This window comes from Saccostrea echinata, unplaced genomic scaffold, assembly GCF_033153115.1.
Source record: "Saccostrea echinata isolate AGI-Se365-2 ecotype Australia unplaced genomic scaffold, CSIRO_AGI_Sech_v1 ptg000028l, whole genome shotgun sequence".
NCBI lineage: Eukaryota > Metazoa > Mollusca > Bivalvia > Ostreida > Ostreidae > Saccostrea > Saccostrea echinata.
The window spans coordinates 6467501-6488152 of NW_026889777.1; the positions used below are offsets into that span (position 1 = coordinate 6467501).

The following is a 20652-nucleotide window of genomic DNA, read 5'->3' on the forward strand; positions in this document are numbered from 1 at the left end:
TTTATCGTATAATTCAAAAAGTACTTTCTTAGTTTTAATAATCAGGCAGACCTGTAAGTAATAGATAAATAAAAATGAGACAAAAATAACTTATCTTATTAAAAGTTCTTCAAGGACCATAAGAGAGGTCAATGCTAGAGGTCTTAATATGGGTTTAAAAATAGTACAGAAGCACTAATAGTTTGTTAATAGTCTGCATGGTGATAATATTAAGTGGGGGACAGATTAGAACTTAAGTTATGAGTTGATACTGAATACTAGACTAATTATTTTGTTGATCCTGATCTTCCTACTTCTCTTGCTTTAGGGCAAAAAGCTTCATCTGTCAGTGTATTTAACTTCTAAATTGTTGTATTATACTCAGGTGACCGTTAAGGACCTTGGGCCTCTTGTTTAATCATACATTTGTATATAAAAAAGCAGGAGCGGCAGACACTTGGCGCCTTTGTATATTTAGACTGTACAACATTAATGACATGTTTCCGTGTTTAAAATGTTCCTTTTCGACCAGGATTGAAATCAAATATTTAGAAAAAAAAATACATGGTTACTGTTTAGAAAAAGCGAAATTTGGGCGAGACTTGCCACATTTAGTTGAGCAGCAACTAAAGGTATCAATGGAAAATGCAGAAGGAACAAATAACAGTTATAAAATCAGGACTGTTCTTTCTCAACTTAATATATGTTTTATATATATATATATATATATATATATATATATATATATATATATATATATATATATATATATATATATATATATATATATATATATGAAATAGAATATTTAAACATAACACAATCACAACAGAAAATGCAACTATACAGTGTTGACATTTTTGAAGATTATTAGGTATATCGCTATACTAAAACAGGTTATTTTTTATTTTAGATGGAACAGTTGCTAAAGGATGACACACAAGAAGACCTCAACTTCATGGAAAACAAAAAAAACTTTGATTCCACAAATTCATGTTTTGGTCTCGAATTTTGAACTGGATTCCCTTAATCCAGATATTCCATTCACAAATGACCATTTTATAAGCAAATTGGTTCATCAACGCTCCATTCCAAGAGAGATACTGTAAACTTATGGGTTCTACAGAAAAACCAAAAGCTGCTTTTTTTCTCTTTTCAATTTGTTATATGTTTTGATTTTTTTAAAATTTCATTTAATTGATTTTTGAATTAATTTGTGTTCAAGAAAATAAAAATATTTTAACAATTGTTTTTGTCTTTCTTTACATTTCAATTTGACCTCAACATGTACATGTATCTCTGCTGGTGGTTAGTCTGTCCTTGAGGGTACTTATGCAAAACTTCAAAAACTTTTGAAAAATTTTAACTCCAAATCTTGTAATGTTGTCTACGGAATAGAATGTACCCTCTCTGGTTCTGCTTATGTCAGTGAGGCCAGGGGTTTAATCAATAATAGAGTATCTGGGCATATATTACAAATTGACAGAGGAGGTGGCAGCTTCTTTTCAAGCATTTTAATTCTTCACGCAATTCTTTTTGTTAAAAATGGTTGGAATTCTCGAAATAAAAGTTGTCATCGTACTGATGGCGCATCCTGAACGGAATCCTTCAGTAGACAACGGGAAGAATAAAAATTATGTCAGTTTTAAATATCACGATCAAATTTAATTGGAATTCCCGTACCTCTACTTGATACCTAGGCTACATAATAATCCTTACAAAGATACACAGCGAGTTCCAGTAAATGTTCTACCAAGCCTCTATCGTTACTCTAGCTCCAAAACTGTAGCGTTATGGTTTTATATTTTAGTTTTTGACCATAACGGTCAAAGACTGAAATACAAAACCATAACGCTACAGTTCTGCAGCTATCGTTACTCCTCACTAAAATATCAGCAGTGAAGGAGAAACTTCAGGAGTGGTGTTTATCAGATATGGATACTTAAAAACTCCTAAGAACTTTCAGAAAAGTTGAAATCACAGTTTTACCAAAAGTCAATAACACCAAAACGTTCTACTTTTTAACACTTTCTACAACCATTCCCCATGATAAATCAAAGTCCTTGCATTTTGACATCATAGACAGCTGCTTTTTCAATAAAAATTGAACTGTGTAATTTCTGTCGATGACCTTGTCATTGGTCATTTCCAAAACTATTTTGATAAAAAAAATTCTGATCGTACACATAAGTACTCCGAAGTTGATATTAAAAAGATGCATGGATCGACGATATCTATGTGGTTTTTGGGGACGAGGTCTTCCAACAATCTGTTGGAATTCCCAATTGCACCACGTAATTAGCAGACCTGTTTTTCAAAAACGTCTACATTAAAAGAAGAAGTCTCTTGCTGTGGCCTTCAATTTAACTTTTAGATATATCAACGACGTTTATCAATTAACAATATCCATTTTCATTCCAGTGTTGATTCGATATATCCCTCTGAACTCGAAATAAAAGACACCACATAGTGTTTTACACAATTGTTTCATATTTTGAATTTTTTACTGGAAAAAAAGACGTTAATGGTAACATAACAACAACAACAAAGTCAATTGGGACTCCTCAGTCTTTAATTCAACAAATATAAATGAAATATATGATATTTTCTTACACACGTATGATGCTATTTTGGAAAAACATATACCTAAAAAGGTAGTCACAATCGGGCCAAGAGATAAACCATACATGAATAATAGCATACGCAAAGACATCGTGTACACAGAAAAGCAAAAACATAAAAATTGCCCAAACCTATGGCGTCGTTTCAGAGAATTGCGAAATGAGGTAATCTCTATGGTCAGAAACGTTAAGAAAAATATAAGCAAAATCTTACATCTCAGATACTTAATAAAGATATACCCCCATATATAAATGGTGGCGAATAACAAAATCGGTTGCAAAACTTTTAAACACACATAAACCTATGCCTCCTTTAAAATCAAATGGTCAAATTTTACTTCATCCATTAGAAAAGGCAGAAGCATTAATTAATTTTCAAGCATTTCTAGTGTTGATGAAAGTAAAACCTTGCCTGACCATGGTGCTGGTCCTCCCCTAATTAGCAACCATTGAAAACATATTTGTTACTGAACAAGATGTGACAGATCAATTGAGTAATTTACATGTAAGCAAACCCCCTGGTCCAGATGGAATAACACCAAAGATTCTTAAACAATTATCCTCCTCCTTTTGTAAACCACTAGAAAACATTATACACTGTCAACTAAGAAATGAATCTAGTAATTTAAATGCTCACCTGTTTAAGCAGTACTTAAGCGAAGTAGCATCTTGTACTAAGTGCGGATATCAAAGCGAGGATAACTATCTTCTTTTTTTAGGATGCCCTGCCTATAATAATCAGAGAATGATACTTTTTGAAAGTCTTCAGAGTATAATAGAATTAGAAACCCTCTCTCTTGATCAAATTTTGCATACTTTGCTGTTTGGTGATAGGTAATTACCAAAATAAACTAATTGTTCAATTTTTGAAGCAGTCCTACTGTATATCAAGTCTTCAAAGAGATTTTGATATTATTTTAAGTTATTAAATTTTCTTATTTGGTATTTATACGTACTTCAAATCTCAGCATTTCAATATATATGAATGTATTTTTCCTTGCATATTTGTCTTTGCACTTTCTTTATTTACCTATTCAGTGTGTTGTTTGTTCCAATTTTATTTATTTATCTATTTTTTGTATCTTTCCATGCATATTTGTCTCTTGCACTGATTTATTTACTTAATCAATTTTGTTGTTTGTTGTACTCTTTTATTTTCTTTCATTATATTGTATAATGAGAATATATGCTAGGTAGTAACTCTTGTGTATGATTTATCTTTCTTCATTTCTTCCTTTTCTAATTTACATAAGAAATTAATATAATTTATTATGAACAATTTCATCATTAATTGTAAACCATCACACATATTTATTGTCAATTCTTAACATTTATAACCTTAATCTTCATGGAGAGGATTTATATAGGCTATGCCTGATGTCCAATCCAATTATGTGATCTGACTTTACATAATAAAATACTGATTAAATTAATTAACATAAAAAAGTGTATGATAAACGTAATGACTTCAACTCTTTTCTATCCTCAACTTCCTTTATCTAGCAATATACCATTATCACCTGAATATAGAGTTTATGTCTCCCAGTTGATTTGATACGCGAGGGCATTATCTACAATTTCTAAAATGAGGCAAGCTATTAACAAATAAGTTGATGGTACAAGGATATCAATTGTCTCGTTTAAAGTCGACATTTCGCAAATTCTATGGTCGATACAATGACCTTGTCAGCAAATGCAATCTGTCGACCATGACAAGGAGCATACGGCGGGTATGACCGGTCGACCGGGGGTGCTTACTCCTCCATGGCACCAAGATATCCCATCTCTGATTTTTTTTTAGAGGTCCGTGTTTACTTCTCCCAATTTGTATAGTTCAATGGACATTTCAGCTTGATTTCTATTTGTTATTTTAATATTTCGTGGATTAGGAAACTTAGGCGCTGCTTATTCATATGACTGCAATGACAATGTCGACTTTCTGGGCAGCCTGTCAAGTCCAAAGTGTACCAACTAATCTAATTAAAAACTTAGATGTTCGAAATCTACTACGGCATTTCAAACGGTAGCGGACTCGGAATACCTAATTATTCATTTGATTGCAATTGTATAACAACGTGAATGTCATGGGACTTTTTACAAAACATGTAAACGTTAACGCAAGTGTAGTCATGGTCATCGGTCTCACAATATTAATAAACCTAATATACATTAATTACCTTTTGATTCTGTCAAAAATTCTGTCAAAGATAATGCCAGACGATGGGTCAAATATGAAGGAGAAATCCATTCTTCTGTTTTCAATAACTGAGAAGTGAAAAACGAATAAGATAGATGACATGATCGATATGTACTGATCCCACCTGACAAGGCAGGTCAGTAACTGCATAGTTTTAAGGCTCAGTACATGTATTGCAATTGCAATTCAGAGGAGCTAGGATTTAAAAGTCATGTTTCTCTTTCTAAGGAGGAAATAGTTCAATGTCCAATGACACCTCGGTTCAGACGGGTCGGCCCATCAAGATTTAAGACAGGTCGGTCCATATATATGACACCTCGGCCCAAGCAAGTATATATGAAATATATATTCAAGCTCAAAGTCCATTAAAACAATACAAATCGAGAGCAGAGCAAACACTGACCTCCAAAAACATCAGAGGTGGCATCAGGTGCCATAGAGGAGTGAGCATCCCCTGCCGACCGGTGTGCTCCTTGATTGGGAAATAACGGAAAAATCAGTCAACAATTCAGTGTGTAAGTTTTATTTTCAATTCCAGACTTGAATAACATTTTGATTGACAAAAAGGACATGATCAAGATTTCATTTTTTTAAATTAGAAAAAGCCCTTCCACAAGCACATTGACAATAATCAAGGAAGAGAAGACAATTAATGAAAGTGTAAACTGATAAGCAAACAAGACCGAACCATATTGCAGAAAGGAATTCCATAATGCAGTACCCTATTTTATATGTATTTTTCCTGCAATAATATATAGCTGCAATTCTTAATTCTAGCATTTACCCCCCCCCCCCCCCACCTCAAATATAGTCCATGTACATGTGTAGCTTTTCACGGGTTATCATCCCATCTCAGGTGTTTCAGAACGTCAGTGAAAGAATACAAGATGATACGATAAAATTCAATTCTCATAATATAAATTAGAATATATATGCCAGTATGTTGAAAATTTAGTCTTACTTAAATGTATATACTGCAAATGGGCATTTCCCAGAGGAAATAGAGCCTGATCTAATTTAGTTGGAAAGTAAAACAATTATCTTTAAGACCCCCCAACCCCCAACCCCCCACCCCCATAATATTTTTTTTTCAATTTAATAAATCGTTTAATCGTCAGAGAGAATAATTACATCAATAATATCAATTCAGACGCTGGGTTATTTTTTTTTATCATAAAAATGTTACTTGGGCCGAGGGGCCGACATGTCAATAATCTTGGGACGACCTATGAGGGCCGAGGTGTCGATGAGCCGAGGCGTCTGTCTACCAAATCATATATTGGTTTAAACCAAATTTAATTGGAAGTACTATAGCTCTTTAAACTCCATGAAAACCTTTCAAAGATACAGAGCTGGTTCTAGTGAAATGTTCTACCTAGCCTCTCGAAAATATTAACAGCAAGGAATGAGAAACATCAGTAATACTGTATTACAAACTTGAGAAGACGTGTTAATCAGATATACGGATACTTGAGAAGAGGTCCATGGCCACAACGCTCACCTGATTTAACATGGACCCTGCTGCTCTTCATCAGCAGATTTTTTTCTATTATATATTCCTATGTAAAATTTTGATCCCTGTTGTTAACCCTAGGTGTCATGATTTAAACAAACTTGAATCCACGCTATCTGATCATGATGATACTTCCATATTCATATGACTAATCATAGCTCTTGAGAAATTTTTAAAGATGTGGCCCCACCCTACCTCTTGAGGTCATGATTTGAACAAACATGAATCAACACTACCTGAGTATGCTTCCGTATCAATATGACTAAATAAATAGCATTGTTGTTCTTAAGAAGAACTTTTTGGGCCCAGTAGTTCTTGGGAAAAATTTTAAAAGATGTCACCAAATTTTCACTTATTCTTAAATATCTCCCCATGGAAGAGGGTGTGGCCCTTTATCTGGATAAATTTGAATCCATATCTCCTAATGATGTTTTGGGAAGTTTGGTTGAAATTCGTCCAGTGGTTCTGGAGGAGAAGTCGAAAGTTCCAGACGGACGGACGGACAAAATGTGAATAGAAAAGCTCACTTGAGTTTTCGGCTCAGGTGAGCTAAAAACTCCAAGAAACTTTTAGAAAATTTGAAATCATGAAATTTTACAAAAATAAATAGCATCTAAATGTACCACTTTTCTACACTTTCTTCAACCATTCCTCACAATAAATTAAAAGACAAAACTTTTATTCTAGGTTAAATATTGACTGACAATTCTTTCATACCATTTGTCAAGCCATTACTTTTTTAAACACTGAATTATCTACAGATTTTCCCAATTATGACATTTGCCACGCGGCGGGTGTGGCTGGTAGGCATAGGATACCTACTCCTCAATGACACCTGATAGTGCCTCTGTTTTCATAGGTCCGTGTTTGCTCTGTTAAAAAAATTGCATTGTTCTTTTGAGCAATTGATCACTGTTTTTCTATCTTCAGATTTCATTCTACAGTCCGTCAAATTTAATACCAAAATATTTCAAAATTTTAAAGAACTAAAAGTATGAAGAAAATTACAGATTTCGGTGGCGGTCTAGGATTAACAATAAATTAGTTACAATTATAACATTAGATAAAAGCCATAAAGTATAATGTACATTAGTAAACCTATATTCAGATTTCAGACCTATTTATTCAATATTACAAGTTTTGGGATCGAAAAAGCTACTTCTTACATTACTTTAGCCAAAGGCTCAAGTGTCTCATCCTTTCTCACAGACCTCAATTTGTTCGGCGTCCATCTGTACAGTTTTCCCATTTTCGACTTCTTTTCAAGAACTACAGGGCCACTTTCAACCAAACTTGCCATAAAGTATCCTTGGGCGAATTCAAGTTTGTTCAAATACCAGTGAAATATAATTAAGAATTAGGAAAAATTTAGTTTCCTCTTTTTAACTTCTTCTCAAGAACCTATGGGCCGGAAAAACTAAAACTTATATGGAAGTATCCTCAGCTAGTGAAGTTTCACGTTTGTTCAAATCATAACACTCGGGTTTAGGGTGGGGACACAATAGCGATCGAAGTTTTTCACAGAGATATACAGGAAAATAGCTTTAAAATCTTATTTTCAGGAACCAATGGACTAGAAAACTTGAAATTTATGTGAAAGTTTCATTACAGATTCGAGTGTGTTTAAATCGTGACCCCCAGTGGTAGGATAAGGCCACAATGGGCGATTACCACAGTTGTTATCTATAGAATATGCTATTATATTGTGCTTGAAGTGGTAGGAATGGAATTTGCTTCTACTTCAACTTGATATGATTAAATGTTTCATAATGGATAATAAATCCAAAATGGAAAAAAAGGCACTGCATGTGAATTATTCTGCAAATTCATATGTACATGTATTTCTTGTTAAGGATACTTAATCATGTACCGCTTTTCGACGTTTCCCTCTTGTTTAACTAGCTTAAACATTAGTGCTAAAAATTAGAACTAAAACTTCATGATCTTTAGGGAACTCCAAAGAACCTCTAAAGAGAGACCTCAACATATTGAAAAGCTGGCATTCAATGTAGTGGTAAAACGATCGATTGCTCAAATACTTTGTGTACTCAGTGGTTTGGAATGAGAACAGAACCTTGATTTCCTTCATAGCAGAAAACCTTTGAGTACCTGATATTCAAAGTTTGCTAAATAAAGATCAGCACTATTGTAAATGAGATTAAAATTTTTTTTTTTACATCTTAACTTCTCAAGAACTGATGGGCCAATTTCAATCATCTTTGCCACAATGCAGTTTTACTGAAAGAGATCGAACTGATGTTTGTTAAATAAGAGAGGGCCACTCCCTTTTTCAAGGTGGAAATAATTAAGATAAAAGAAAAATGGGGTTATGTAATTTTAAAAAAAAGAACTTTTTTCCATAAAGTGCTTAGGAAGAAAAGACAAAACTTAACTGAAACATGTTTTTCGTTTTTAGGATAGAACCACAGAAGGGTGACAAAATTTGAAAGCATGAAATTATTCTTAAAACTTCCTCGCTTATTTTTAATTTTAGTAGATTCAAGTTTGTTCATATCATACCCTCTGGGGCTAAGGCGGGGCCGCAATAGTGAGGCAGAATTTGACATGTGAATTATATAGAAACAAGTCTTTTAATTTATTCTCTGCAGGGTTTTAGTCGTCAATTATTATATATCCATAAGTCTAGATCTAATAGCGGGCCTACTGATCTTCCAAAAGACTATTTTAAATTAAAGTTATGTTGAAGAAATTCAACAGTTATTAACATATGTGTATGTGGCTTTACAAATGTTACTGGATGAATAATTTGCGATGTAGAAAAAGTCGGTGCTCTGATCAAAATTAACAGCATTATTTTTTTTTAGCTTGCTGGTGGTTAACCTCAGAGGTCTATGTTAGTTCCTTATGGATAATTCTCTGTGGGTATTTACATCGTAACATCGCGTGTCTGGAAGATTAATATTCTTTGAGATTAACGTTGTTTGTGAATGCTTAAAAATCTTTATTTATAATTACTAATTCAGTTCATACAATTTGTTATCTTTAAAATGGATCGTGCACAATGTTTGTAGAATCTTAGAATTGCACTTTGAAATAACTTAGTGAAATACTGAATTTTATTCAAAATGTAACTCGTTCAACACTTTCGATTTTTATAAAATTAATAAGTAAATATATAATTCTCTTGATTTTTTTGTGATTGCTTTTTTTTTTAATTTCAATTACTGTAGCGGCGTTCCATCTTTTGTAAGATTATGATTTCAGCATTCTGTGAAAATCTTTAAAACATGCTAGTACCCAAGTATACTAAAAATCAAAACACATTATTTTGTTAATATTTAATTTTTTTTTTTAATTTCGAATTGAGTGTGAAAACCTTAAGTAGCCACACATGTAGAATATCTATGAAATTATCTTAAAATAATTTGCTTCTTATTGTTGCCATTCAACAAATTCAGAAAACTAAAATATACACGTAGTATCTGGTTTGCAATTTTTTTTAAAGAACTGACCCAAGTGTATCTTTTCCCTAGTATCAAGATGAAGCAAAACCTCGTCATAGACTCATGCTCCTTCATAATACATGTACCAGGACGTTCTTCTTGTTATATGAAAATTCAAGACGGGGATGATTCAAGTCTAAAGCCACAAACTGACTTTCTGGTTCCCATCATAAAACACGCAATCTGTACAGTAGATTTGATCAATTTAGTATTCAGACAGCATTCACTTACATCAAACCTTTACAATAACTGTTGCATTGCCATGAATTGCTGACTAAAACATTCTGGTACTCGTCACTTGGATATTAATAGACATTAGCATTGAAATAATCATGGAAGCGATAAATGAGCAGTTCACATCACTGCTTGAAAAAACACCTTTACAAAACTTTACTTGCAAAGTAAATCTCATTAAAGGTGCTCCAAAAAGCAAGGTCATCTTTGTATTAACTTTACAAAAAGTAAAGGTGAAAAGGTAACCTTTACTTACACGAAAAGGTAATTAAATCTAACCTTTCACCTTTAATGCTGCATTAAAGTTTATATATATATATATATATATATATATATATATATATATATATATATATATATATATATATATATATATATATATATATATATATAATGAAACTTTTTAAAATCCTTACTTGAATACTGGCTTTTGTTTAATACACTCGTACTTAAGATTTCAACAAATGGTTTTTGACTTTCAATAAATAGGTATCTGATGTGTCTATTGTGTTACCCCCACCCCATTTTGTTAAACTCGATCTTACTAAAAATACACAAATTTTCACGCGTTATATCAATTTCCAGTTGTATTTAGTATTAGAGATTGTCATCTACAAAATATAAAAATTTATACTATTTTTGTATACTGTAGACGGAAAATCACAAATGTAAAAATGGTACCAGATATCAGAATATAGATATAATAAACTTTAAAATTCCCTATGACTTAACCTTTAAGTTATCTGATTTGCTGATATCTGATAGATGGAGAGCTCTTTTTTATTTGCTTTTAGTTTAGATATATTGAAACCTTTTCTGTTATAATTTCTGCTTTATAAATATCTACCAAAAACAGTTACAAACATTACAAGATTACATCTTTTACTAGAACAGGCAATAAAATGACAAAGAATGAAATAAAAAAGGTTAAAATACAATACAATATTATTCATCCTTTATGGTGCATGTACACGTGTCAAAACTTCACAGTTTAAATGGAACTAAAAATGCCTTACTCAGTTATTACTCAAGATCACTGATGAGAAACTACACAACATAAATCAGGCAAAGTACTAGTATTTCCAATTTAAACTAATAAAGGCTATCTAATGAGTATTTATGTACAGGTTAATAATGTTGACATCTTGTAAGCATAATCGTGTAATTTACATATTCACAAAATAAAGAAACAAAATGCTTAAACATCTATTAGAATATAGGTTCAGAGGTAGTTTTGCAAGATGCATAAGTAAATGCATGTGTCCAGCTTCATGCAGTGAGCCTGTTTGAGCTTGACTTTATACTTTGGATTAAATGTGATATGTGCATTGTGTCTGTGGTAGATAATGTTTGCATTGTGTCCATCTTCACACGCCTTGGAAAATATGTAACTGGTTGTGGTAGATGCTTGAGTGCTTGCGTATGTGTCCAGCTTCACACATTTTCATGTATGTGCTCGACTTCACATGCCTTGGAAAATATGTAACTGGTGTTGTGGTACATGTTGTTATGTTTGCATATGTGTCCAGCTTCACACATTTTCATGTATGTGCTCGACTTCACACGCCTTGGAAAATATGTAATTGGTTGTGGTAGATGCTTGTGTCCAGCTTCACACATTTTCATGTACATGTACAGTATCCGCATCGTTATTCTTTACAATTCTATCGTGTCCTATCGTGCGTTTATCCTATCGTATCGTGCGTGTATCCTATCGTATCGTGCGTGTATCCTATCGTATCGTGTTTTCCGTTTATCAGGTTTTGCGTTTTCTATCGTGTTTTCCGTTTATCAGGTTTTGCGTTTATCGTGAAGATCGTTTATCAGGTTCTATCGTGTATCGTGTTTTGCGTTTATCGTGTGCATTCGGAAACCCTCGCTTTTTATCTTTATCTTGAGAAGAAACACCCGAGGTATCCCGAGTTCATTTTTCGTTTTGTTAATTTATTTAGGATTAATTTAACTGTTGAACAGAATCACAAATTAATACTCTAACTCTGGTATATTTGTTTAAGAAAATAAATGAATAAATAAATAAATAAATAAATAAATAAATAAATAAACGTCAAGTACCGTGACCAAGCAGAGAGTGTAAATCGAAAGCCAAATTCTATTTTTGGAAATGAAATAATCCATCTCCTAGTCATTCGTTATTATTTTTCTTTAATTTGTCGATTTGTAAGAAACATTTTTTGTCAAAGATAGAAATATTATACTTCCTTTACACAGAGTCACAAAAGCAAGACATTTATTAACTTTGCTTTGATAATTATAGAAACATAAAGCAGTAGATATGTGTGTAAAAATAAACTATAAATAAAAAAAAAATCAGCATCATTATTACATGTAAGTCAATTCTTTCTATCAATAACGGAAACATAAATTTTGTCTATGCGCGCAAGTTTTGTTGTTCCTTTTTATTTATTTGTTTCTCTGATATGTCAACAAGTTAAATTACAGTTTATTTTACATGAACATGCTCCATTCAATTTATCATATGATTATTATATATTTTAATATAGATGTTTGCCATTCATATTTGACTACTGCATTTAGAAGATGTAAAAACAAAAAAATTAAAAAAAAAAAAAATAATAAACAAAACCATACTAATTTTTATTATACAACTTACCTATTTCGATGTGAAAATGAAGTGAGTATACATGTATATACCGTAATTAAGTGACAGGTGGAAGCGCTTCCGTGACAAGAGAACTGACACCTAAACGTACCTGCCTAATCAGTACACTGTCTTCTTGTCAGGTCAAGAATCCACCCCCCCCCCCTTTCCCCCTACATGACCGGCCCTTGTGTATTCAACGTAGACATACCTGAACTCCTTTCTCACCTGGTGTCAGGTATTTACCTTGAATCCTACTAGGTTTCAATGAAATGCATTTTCTTATTTTCTGGATATCGTTTGAACAACACTTAATTAACAATTAAAGATTTTATACTAAGAAAATTGGTAAATGTACACTTCCGTTACATATTAAAAAATTAATAAGTGAATCAAATAAAATATAGGCGAGTTTTGTCCCCCACACTCCGTTGATTTAGTTCATTTGTATACTTTTATATTATTTTTATAGGTTTAAAGTATTAAACATTATTGGTGTGATCAAATTTAAAAAAAAAATGCGCTTGTGGTACTTCCGGATCTTCGGGTTTTCTATGTAAAATAAAAAAGAAACATTCTATTAATCGAAGAATATGGTAAATAATTCTTAGCAGAAAAATACGAACATTTGCCTCGCACGATTTTTTTTTCTTATTAAAAAGGCGCCTCAAAGATACATGTAAAAAATTAAAAGAAATCGCCTGGATCTGCCGTGATACACAAGGCGAGTTTTTACCTTGAATTTAATATTAATGTTTATCGATTGCATTTAATACTTGACTATGTTCAAGAAGTCAATATATATTTTTATCTATTTATTTATTTATTTATTTATTTATTTATTTATTTATTTATTTATTTTGCTCTTTGAATTGGATCTTTTTTTGAGTGGTTATGGAACACCCCCCTTCTTCCCCGCTGACTATGCCTCAAGTGGGATTAAGACTTTCATAATTTATTACAAAGTTTTGTCTAATTTTGCCGATGTAGTTCTATATAAGATAAATTTTGTAACAATTAATACAAAGTCTTATAGCAATAATTTACAATTCTTCAGTCCGAAAATCCACTTTTCGTATTGTGGAAATTAATTTATAATTTTTTTATGTGTGTGTATGTTCTAATATGTTGTATACAAGAGTATGTAATAGTTCAATGTTATTATTTAATACAAAGTTTAAGTACCCAATAAATATATTCACATACATTGTAAGCTTAGCATACATGCGTCTATAGTAGATTCAAATTCAGTTATTGTAAATGTTTATAGCACAGGCATGCGTAGAAAGCAATTTCATTTCTTTGGGGGCGGGGGTCTAAAAAGAAATGTTTTGAAAAGCAAACAAAAGAGGCTGAAGACATTATTATTGTTGATGGGCAATATTATCATTATATTTCTACTGTATACTACGCATGTTGGTACACTGTAACTTTTTTAGGTATACGACTGCATGCTCCCTTCTTAATCTTACATGCCTATAGCATTAGAAATACCAGAGAATAAATACAAAAGAATGGAAATGCGGTATTTTTTTCGGATACTAGATGATGACAGATCTAGTGACGTTTATTAATTTTATTGAATTCGATTTCTTTCGGCCGGTCTCCTTCCACATATATACATAATTTTATACAATGTATGTAGGAATACGTAAATACTTTCTATGTGCACGGGATATGTGTAACATGTATATTTATATATAGGAGAGATTATTTAATCACAGTCCAGTGCTCAGTCTGTGTCGATGCAACTAGCAATTTCAGCAAGTCATGTGTTCAAAACGTAATAAAAATAAAATTTATATAAAATATAAATTTAAGCAAGTTCGTAAAAACTTTGAGGAGAAAGCATTAACATTAAATAATAATAATGATTTTTTTTTTCGAATCCCCCCCCCCCTTTAAAATTATGACAAGTAATTTTTTTTTGTAAGATTTGAATTATTAAATACAGATTATTAAAGGCGATTTTGGATACATAAAAAACTTCTAGCACAAGATATTGAATCTAAATATTTCACTTTTTACATGGAGTTCTTCCGTAAAAATAATCAATGTTTGTTATGAATTTCATAAGGTTTTATTTGTTAAAATAATGAATATATTTATAGTGTTTCGTGAATCTATTGACATGGGTGTAAAACTTTGCTTGTCTACCGAATTTTTGAGCCACCTATAAATTAAAATCTCCGTAATTAAACGATTCAGAATTTAAATTTAACGATTCGATGGAATTTCGACATTTGTATAATTACACAAACAATCGCCTAATTTCCATCATAGATTGGAATTAATCTTAAATAATTACAGTTTGAATTTGATGACGATCAGTTTTATTGACGGAAAAAATGTATCTTTTACAAAGCATCATTACTTCAGATGTTTTATCACCATAAAATTAATATATTTTATCATTTAGATATGCGGCTTTGTAAGTAATTAAAATTATTATACTACTAAAAAGGAAACTTTTCGTCTTGTCAAAACACGTTTCGCATTTTGAAACAATCCTATCAGGTTTTGCGTTTATCCTATCGTGAAGATCGTTTATCAGGTCTATCGTGTTTTGCGTTTATCGTATTTTGCGTTTATCGTGTTTTGCGTTTATCGTGTTTTGCGTTTATCCTATCGTGCGTGTATCCTGTTCTATCGTGCGTGTATCCTATCGTATCGTGCGTTTATCCTATCGTATCGTGCGTGTATCCTATCGTATCGTGTATCCTGTAAAGAATAACGATGCGGGTACTGTATGTGCTCGACTTCACACGCCTTGGAAAATCTGTAATTGGTTGTGGTAGATGCTTGTGTGTTGGCATATGTGTCCAGCTTCACACATTTTCATGTATGTGCTCGACTTCACACGCCTTGGAAAATATGTAATTGGTTGTGGTAGATGCTTGTGTGTTGGCATATGTGTCCAGCTTCACACATTTTCATGTATGTGCTCGACTTCACACGCCTTGGAAGATATGTAACTGGTGTTGTGGTAGATGTTGTATGTTTGCATATGTGTCCAGCTTCACACATTTTCATGTATGTGCTCAACTTCACACGCCTTGGAAAATATGTAATTGGTTGTGGTAGATGCTTGTATGTTTGCATATGTGTCCAGCTTCACACATTTTCATGTATGTGCTCGACTTCACACGCCTTGGAAAATATGTAATTGGTTGTGGTAGATGCTTGTGCTTTTGCATATGTGTCCAGCTTCACACATTTTCATGTATGTGCTCGACTTCACACGCCTTGGAAAATATGTAACTGGTGTTGTGGTAGATGTTGTGTGTGCTCGACTTCACATGCCCTGGAAAATATGTAACAGTGGTTGTGGTTAATGCTTGAGTGTATGCATTTGTGTCTTGCTTCACACAGAGAGAAAATTTTTGTGTGCTTTTTTCTACAAGATAATGATTATTTAAATATACTCCGAATACATCCTCTAAAGAAATGGATAATCATAATGAGTTACATACTAAGTTCCTCTGTGCACAATATACACAATTTTACTGAAATTAAACTTGTGCAAAAACTCTCTTGCTGAATAACTTTCATTATTATAAATGCTTGAATGTTCATCTATAAATTTTCAGATATTTTCTAGTCTGTGTGTATATGTTTGATCACAATGGCATCCATATTTGATTCCCCTCTCTGTCATCTTTTCTTGGTCACCAGTTAATTCAACAGTAGGATGGATACTCAGATTTCTTGGGTGTTGGACAAAAGGAGTGCTAATAATAAACATAATCTTCGAAATTATAGATAATAACATCCATTTCTTTTCCAGGTTTGCATAAATTAGTTATCTTTTGAAATTAAAGCACATCTGCAATATCCCTGAAAACTTGCCAAGATACTTAAAATGTTTGTAGCATGCTTTAACTACTTTAATTTTATTTTTGGAAGTTTAGAATAATAGAAAAGCAAGTTCATATATAAAAATGAAATGTAAAAGATCTTAATAATGAAGATTCATTTACACAATGTGATAACACATTGAAGTCAATTCCTCACCTGACTTGCTCGTAATTTATCTTCATAATAGAGTTGATTCTATGATGATCACTTTCAATCATTTAAAAAAACTTCTTCATCTCAAACTATCTGAAGGTCTTCCATCTTCCCAACTGCCACTCACCCAAAGTGTACCGAGACTTCTGACCTGTATAATATCCAAATTCAAGATTAAAATTAAAAAAATCTCTTCACAATATTGGTCTCTTTAAAAAATGTGAGAAAATAATTTTAAATACTTTTCTAAAGATGGAATAATGTAGTGAGTACCTAACAATGTTTAAAAATATTTTGATCTCTGTACAGTGATAACATATGAAAAAGTCATGTCCCTTGTAATTGAAAAAAACTTCCATTCTTAAGGACATTACCCAACATAGAAATAATGTACATTTGTCTCTGGCACAACCAATCCACAAGAGACATTTCCATACTTAGCACCATGCATTAGCTCTCCACTCTTTGTTTCTACAAAAGATAAATTATGAAAAGGTAATTTTTTGACTGTTAAGTCTGATTAATTATTTTCCAGCCAGTGATGAATAGAATATTTGATTTCCTTAATAATCAGGGACATATTATTCATGTTTATCTCAAATGAACAAAGTTTGATCCCCCCCCCCCCCCCCCCATCGCCACTACAAAAGGAAATAAACTGACCCAGAAACTCTTAATTCAGTGAGGTAAAGGAAATAATGGCATCAGACAAGGAAAGATTATTAATCATTTTTTCAGTTGAGATGAGATTATATCTTTTAAACATTTTTGAGGTTAATATATTTTTACCCCCCCCCCCTCCCCCGCATCAAACAAAAAATAGTCGCCCCTTTATTTAGCTGTCCTAAATCTATAAAAAAAAAAAATGAATGATTTTTTTTCATTTTAATTTATTATATCTTGACACTATACACAGTGGTAGTAGATGCAGTAAATTATTAAGAGGTGACCCCTCCCCCCCCCCCCCCCCCCCCAGATGTTACGTCTGAAATGTTAAACGACTGTTTCAATATCTTGAAAGACAGAAAACAGTTATACACAACAATTAAGCACATTTTCATTACCTTGCAGTCAGTGTCGAGTGACACACGTAAACAACATCCCGCAATTTCTTTGTTCATTCTTGGCGGAATTTTGTGGCCTTGTAGACTGGTTCCCATACATTGCAAGTGCCCTGAATAAGTCATACGCTTATTGGTTTTGTTTATTAGAGGTAATATCAGTAATATGCCCCGTTCATTTGACAGCCTTTACTTTAAAATTCTGAAATATATATTATCATATTATACCGATGTTTTCTACCTCAGTATTATGTAATCCTCTTCATTCAAGTCTTCTCGAATACAAAACGAACGATTTACTTTTAACAGTAACCCAAATATGGCACTGTGTATTCGGTTGAATAGCCAATCATTTCAAATCAAGTTGAGCGGGTCTCATCGAATTTTCTGGTATTTTTGACGAAAATATGCAACCAGGGATCAGTTGATTTAATACCTTTTCATCGACCGGTAGATTTAAGGAGGTTATTGCTTGGAAAACTGCTCGATCGAGCTCCCGGGCTGGCAATTGGCATGCACTGCAGTGCAGGTTTGTTTACGTTTTCCATCTGTTTTCAGCATACATTGTGGAACATTGAAACTGATGAAAGTCAGGAAAAACTACGCTAAATATGTATTTTAGATAAGTAACTTGATAAATTGGGGATAATGTTCCATTTTTTTCTGTAAAGGATCATGGGTTAAACAAGACCAAGAAAAAACAATTCTAGGTCACAGTTTTAGAACATTAATGCTAGAAGAAAAAAAAAATAGGGGCAATGTTCTTAATAGAGGGCAAGTTAGGTTATATTTTATAGATATTATTTTGTATTCTAAACCATGTCCATTTTTTCAGAAACAGGTACAGTGAAATCAATTATGCAGGTTCTTGAAGGAAAAAAATCATGGATGACAACAATGTATGATTTACCAGACCAAGGGATACCAATGTTTTTTGATGGTACTTGTACGTATTAGTTTTAAAAAAATCAATAAATGGTATCATTAAAATATTACTTAAACAATTATTTACATTATCAATTGCTTGACTTGTTCGAGAGTCAGTATAATTATACATTTCTGTTTTCAAAAAATGTGTTACTACTTTTTCCAGGCTCCATCTACTCAGCTTACTGTGAGAGTTAACACCTTATTGACAGATCTTTCAAGAAGAAGAAACGCTTGAGAAGGGTTCAATAGTTTAATTTTATAGATGGCAAGTATTGCTTAGACCTAAAGTATTCTTTAATTGTGAAGAAAACAAACATAAGGGTGTTTGGCAATTCATAACTATTAACTGTGATTGCATTGTGTATTTTTAAAATCATTCTTTGGTATGCTTCAAACTCCAAAGTATTTATGAAAACATTGACTATATTTATCCAGAGGTATGAAATTTTTATCAAAGTATGAATTCCATTTTAGCATGTTATCTTCAAAATGAGGGATCTGTCAACTTTTAGAATTCCAAGATCAGGAAATAATTCATGAGCAGCAACATGCTACTGGGAGAAAGGTACATATATCCTAAACCATAACTAGAGTATCATACTATAGCTTGATAAGCAGCAACTATTGGTCCTTTTGTTACCTGATTACTAAGAAGGAAAATGGAGTTAATTATATGTGTTCAGTAATTATCCATAGATACTGATGCCAGTACTTTTTCACAAATTATCTTGCAAGTAAGACAAACATTTTCCAATTCTGCAAAAGTATCTTAGCTACAGAAGGTCACGAGAAATCTTATATTACTCCTACATTAGTATATTTTGTAAATAATCCTTTCAAAAGAAAAATTAGGTAATGATAAACAAAGAAATTACAGAGTTATTAAATTTTAATCTTAGGGGTAAGATAAGGGCTAGTGGCCCAGTCCATTTATATTATAAAATAAGTTAATAACAACATGTTCATCTGTTTGTATCTGTCTTATTTAATAAGATTAGCATCATTTTTTTGGTAAAAATAAAGACTGACATTAATGGTTCAAAATATTTTCTTTTTGAGGTTAAAGGTCATGTATGAAATTTTTATTTATTAATATGGTTGCATCTTGTTTCAATTTTCATTAGTCATGATACTGTGAATACTGATATCACAGTTTATTTGAATTTATAACACAGATGCCTATGAAAATATTCATATTCATGTCACTGAAAATATATATATATTTTTTTTTTCTTTGAAGGAAAACGATAGAAGACTGCCTGCATGAGAATAAAAGTTTTGGACTCTGAAAAGGAAGATGTGACAAAATATATATTTGGACAGTTGTTGATTTCCACAGAAATGCATGTTCAGTAACAAGAAAGCAGAGCACAGTTTCATGTCAATTCAAATCTTTAAATTCAAGGATGAACAATTGGTTCTTTATACAAAACAAAATGACATGTTTGAAAAGGACTTTGGTGAAGTGTACTCTGTCCTGGATACTTATTTATGTGTATTGGATTTGCAGGATAGACTATGAACAACAGATACTGTCAAGAAATTTGATGTTTTTGATTATATGTTTGTATAAAAATGTTTGGTATAGTAATAAAGAAAGTTTAAGTCAATCTGTTGTTACTTTGTATATTAAGTATGATGTCCAGACTTCTTTTGCAGTTTCAATTTGGAAGGAAAAGCTTATTTATTATATGCACAAGCTTTATTCAGAAGAATGGAAAAAGTAATTATTAACTTTTGTGGCTATTAAAGATGGTATTTAATTAAATTTAAGATTTGTAATTATCAGCTTTAATGAACCCCAAATACTGTGTTTAATGTTTGTAAATATTAACTTTACTTTTTTGTAAAGTCAAGAAAAAGTGGGACATTACATCATATTTAAGTGCATGTAAAGTCAATGTAAAGGTTACCTTTTCCAACTTTGACTTTTTTCAGAAAAGCCAATTAAAGGCATTGTAAATAATAAATTTACATTATCTTTACTTGTTTTGTAAAGCCAAATTTTCATGCAGTGCATGT

The 20652-nt window shown here is 32.1% G+C and overlaps 1 protein-coding gene and 2 long non-coding RNA genes across 10 annotated transcripts in view; 2 read left to right on the top strand and 1 right to left on the bottom strand.

Annotated features, from left to right (window-relative positions):
* Positions 1–1226, top strand: part of LOC133194074 (uncharacterized) — a 59062-nt gene extending 57836 nt beyond the window's left edge. For all 8 annotated transcript variants that reach the window (XM_061330027.1, XM_061330023.1, XM_061330019.1 and 5 more), the window contains one exon: positions 893–1226. In XM_061330027.1, the coding sequence (XP_061186011.1) occupies positions 893–915 (23 nt within the window). In that variant the 3' untranslated portion in view covers positions 916–1226. The remainder of the gene's footprint in view (positions 1–892) is intronic.
* A 14159-nt stretch (positions 1227–15385) lies between these two features.
* LOC133193677 (uncharacterized) lies at positions 15386–17173 on the bottom strand. Its single transcript, XR_009721970.1, has 3 exons — positions 17014–17173; positions 16643–16790; positions 15386–16359 (listed from the first exon to the last, which is right to left on the bottom strand). It is a non-coding gene; the product is annotated as an uncharacterized LOC133193677 (long non-coding RNA).
* Positions 17174–18188: 1015 nt separating this feature from the next.
* On the top strand, positions 18189–18821 carry LOC133193678 (uncharacterized). Its single transcript, XR_009721971.1, has 3 exons — positions 18189–18229; positions 18536–18646; positions 18794–18821. It is a non-coding gene; the product is annotated as an uncharacterized LOC133193678 (long non-coding RNA).
* Positions 18822–20652: the final 1831 nt, after the last annotated feature.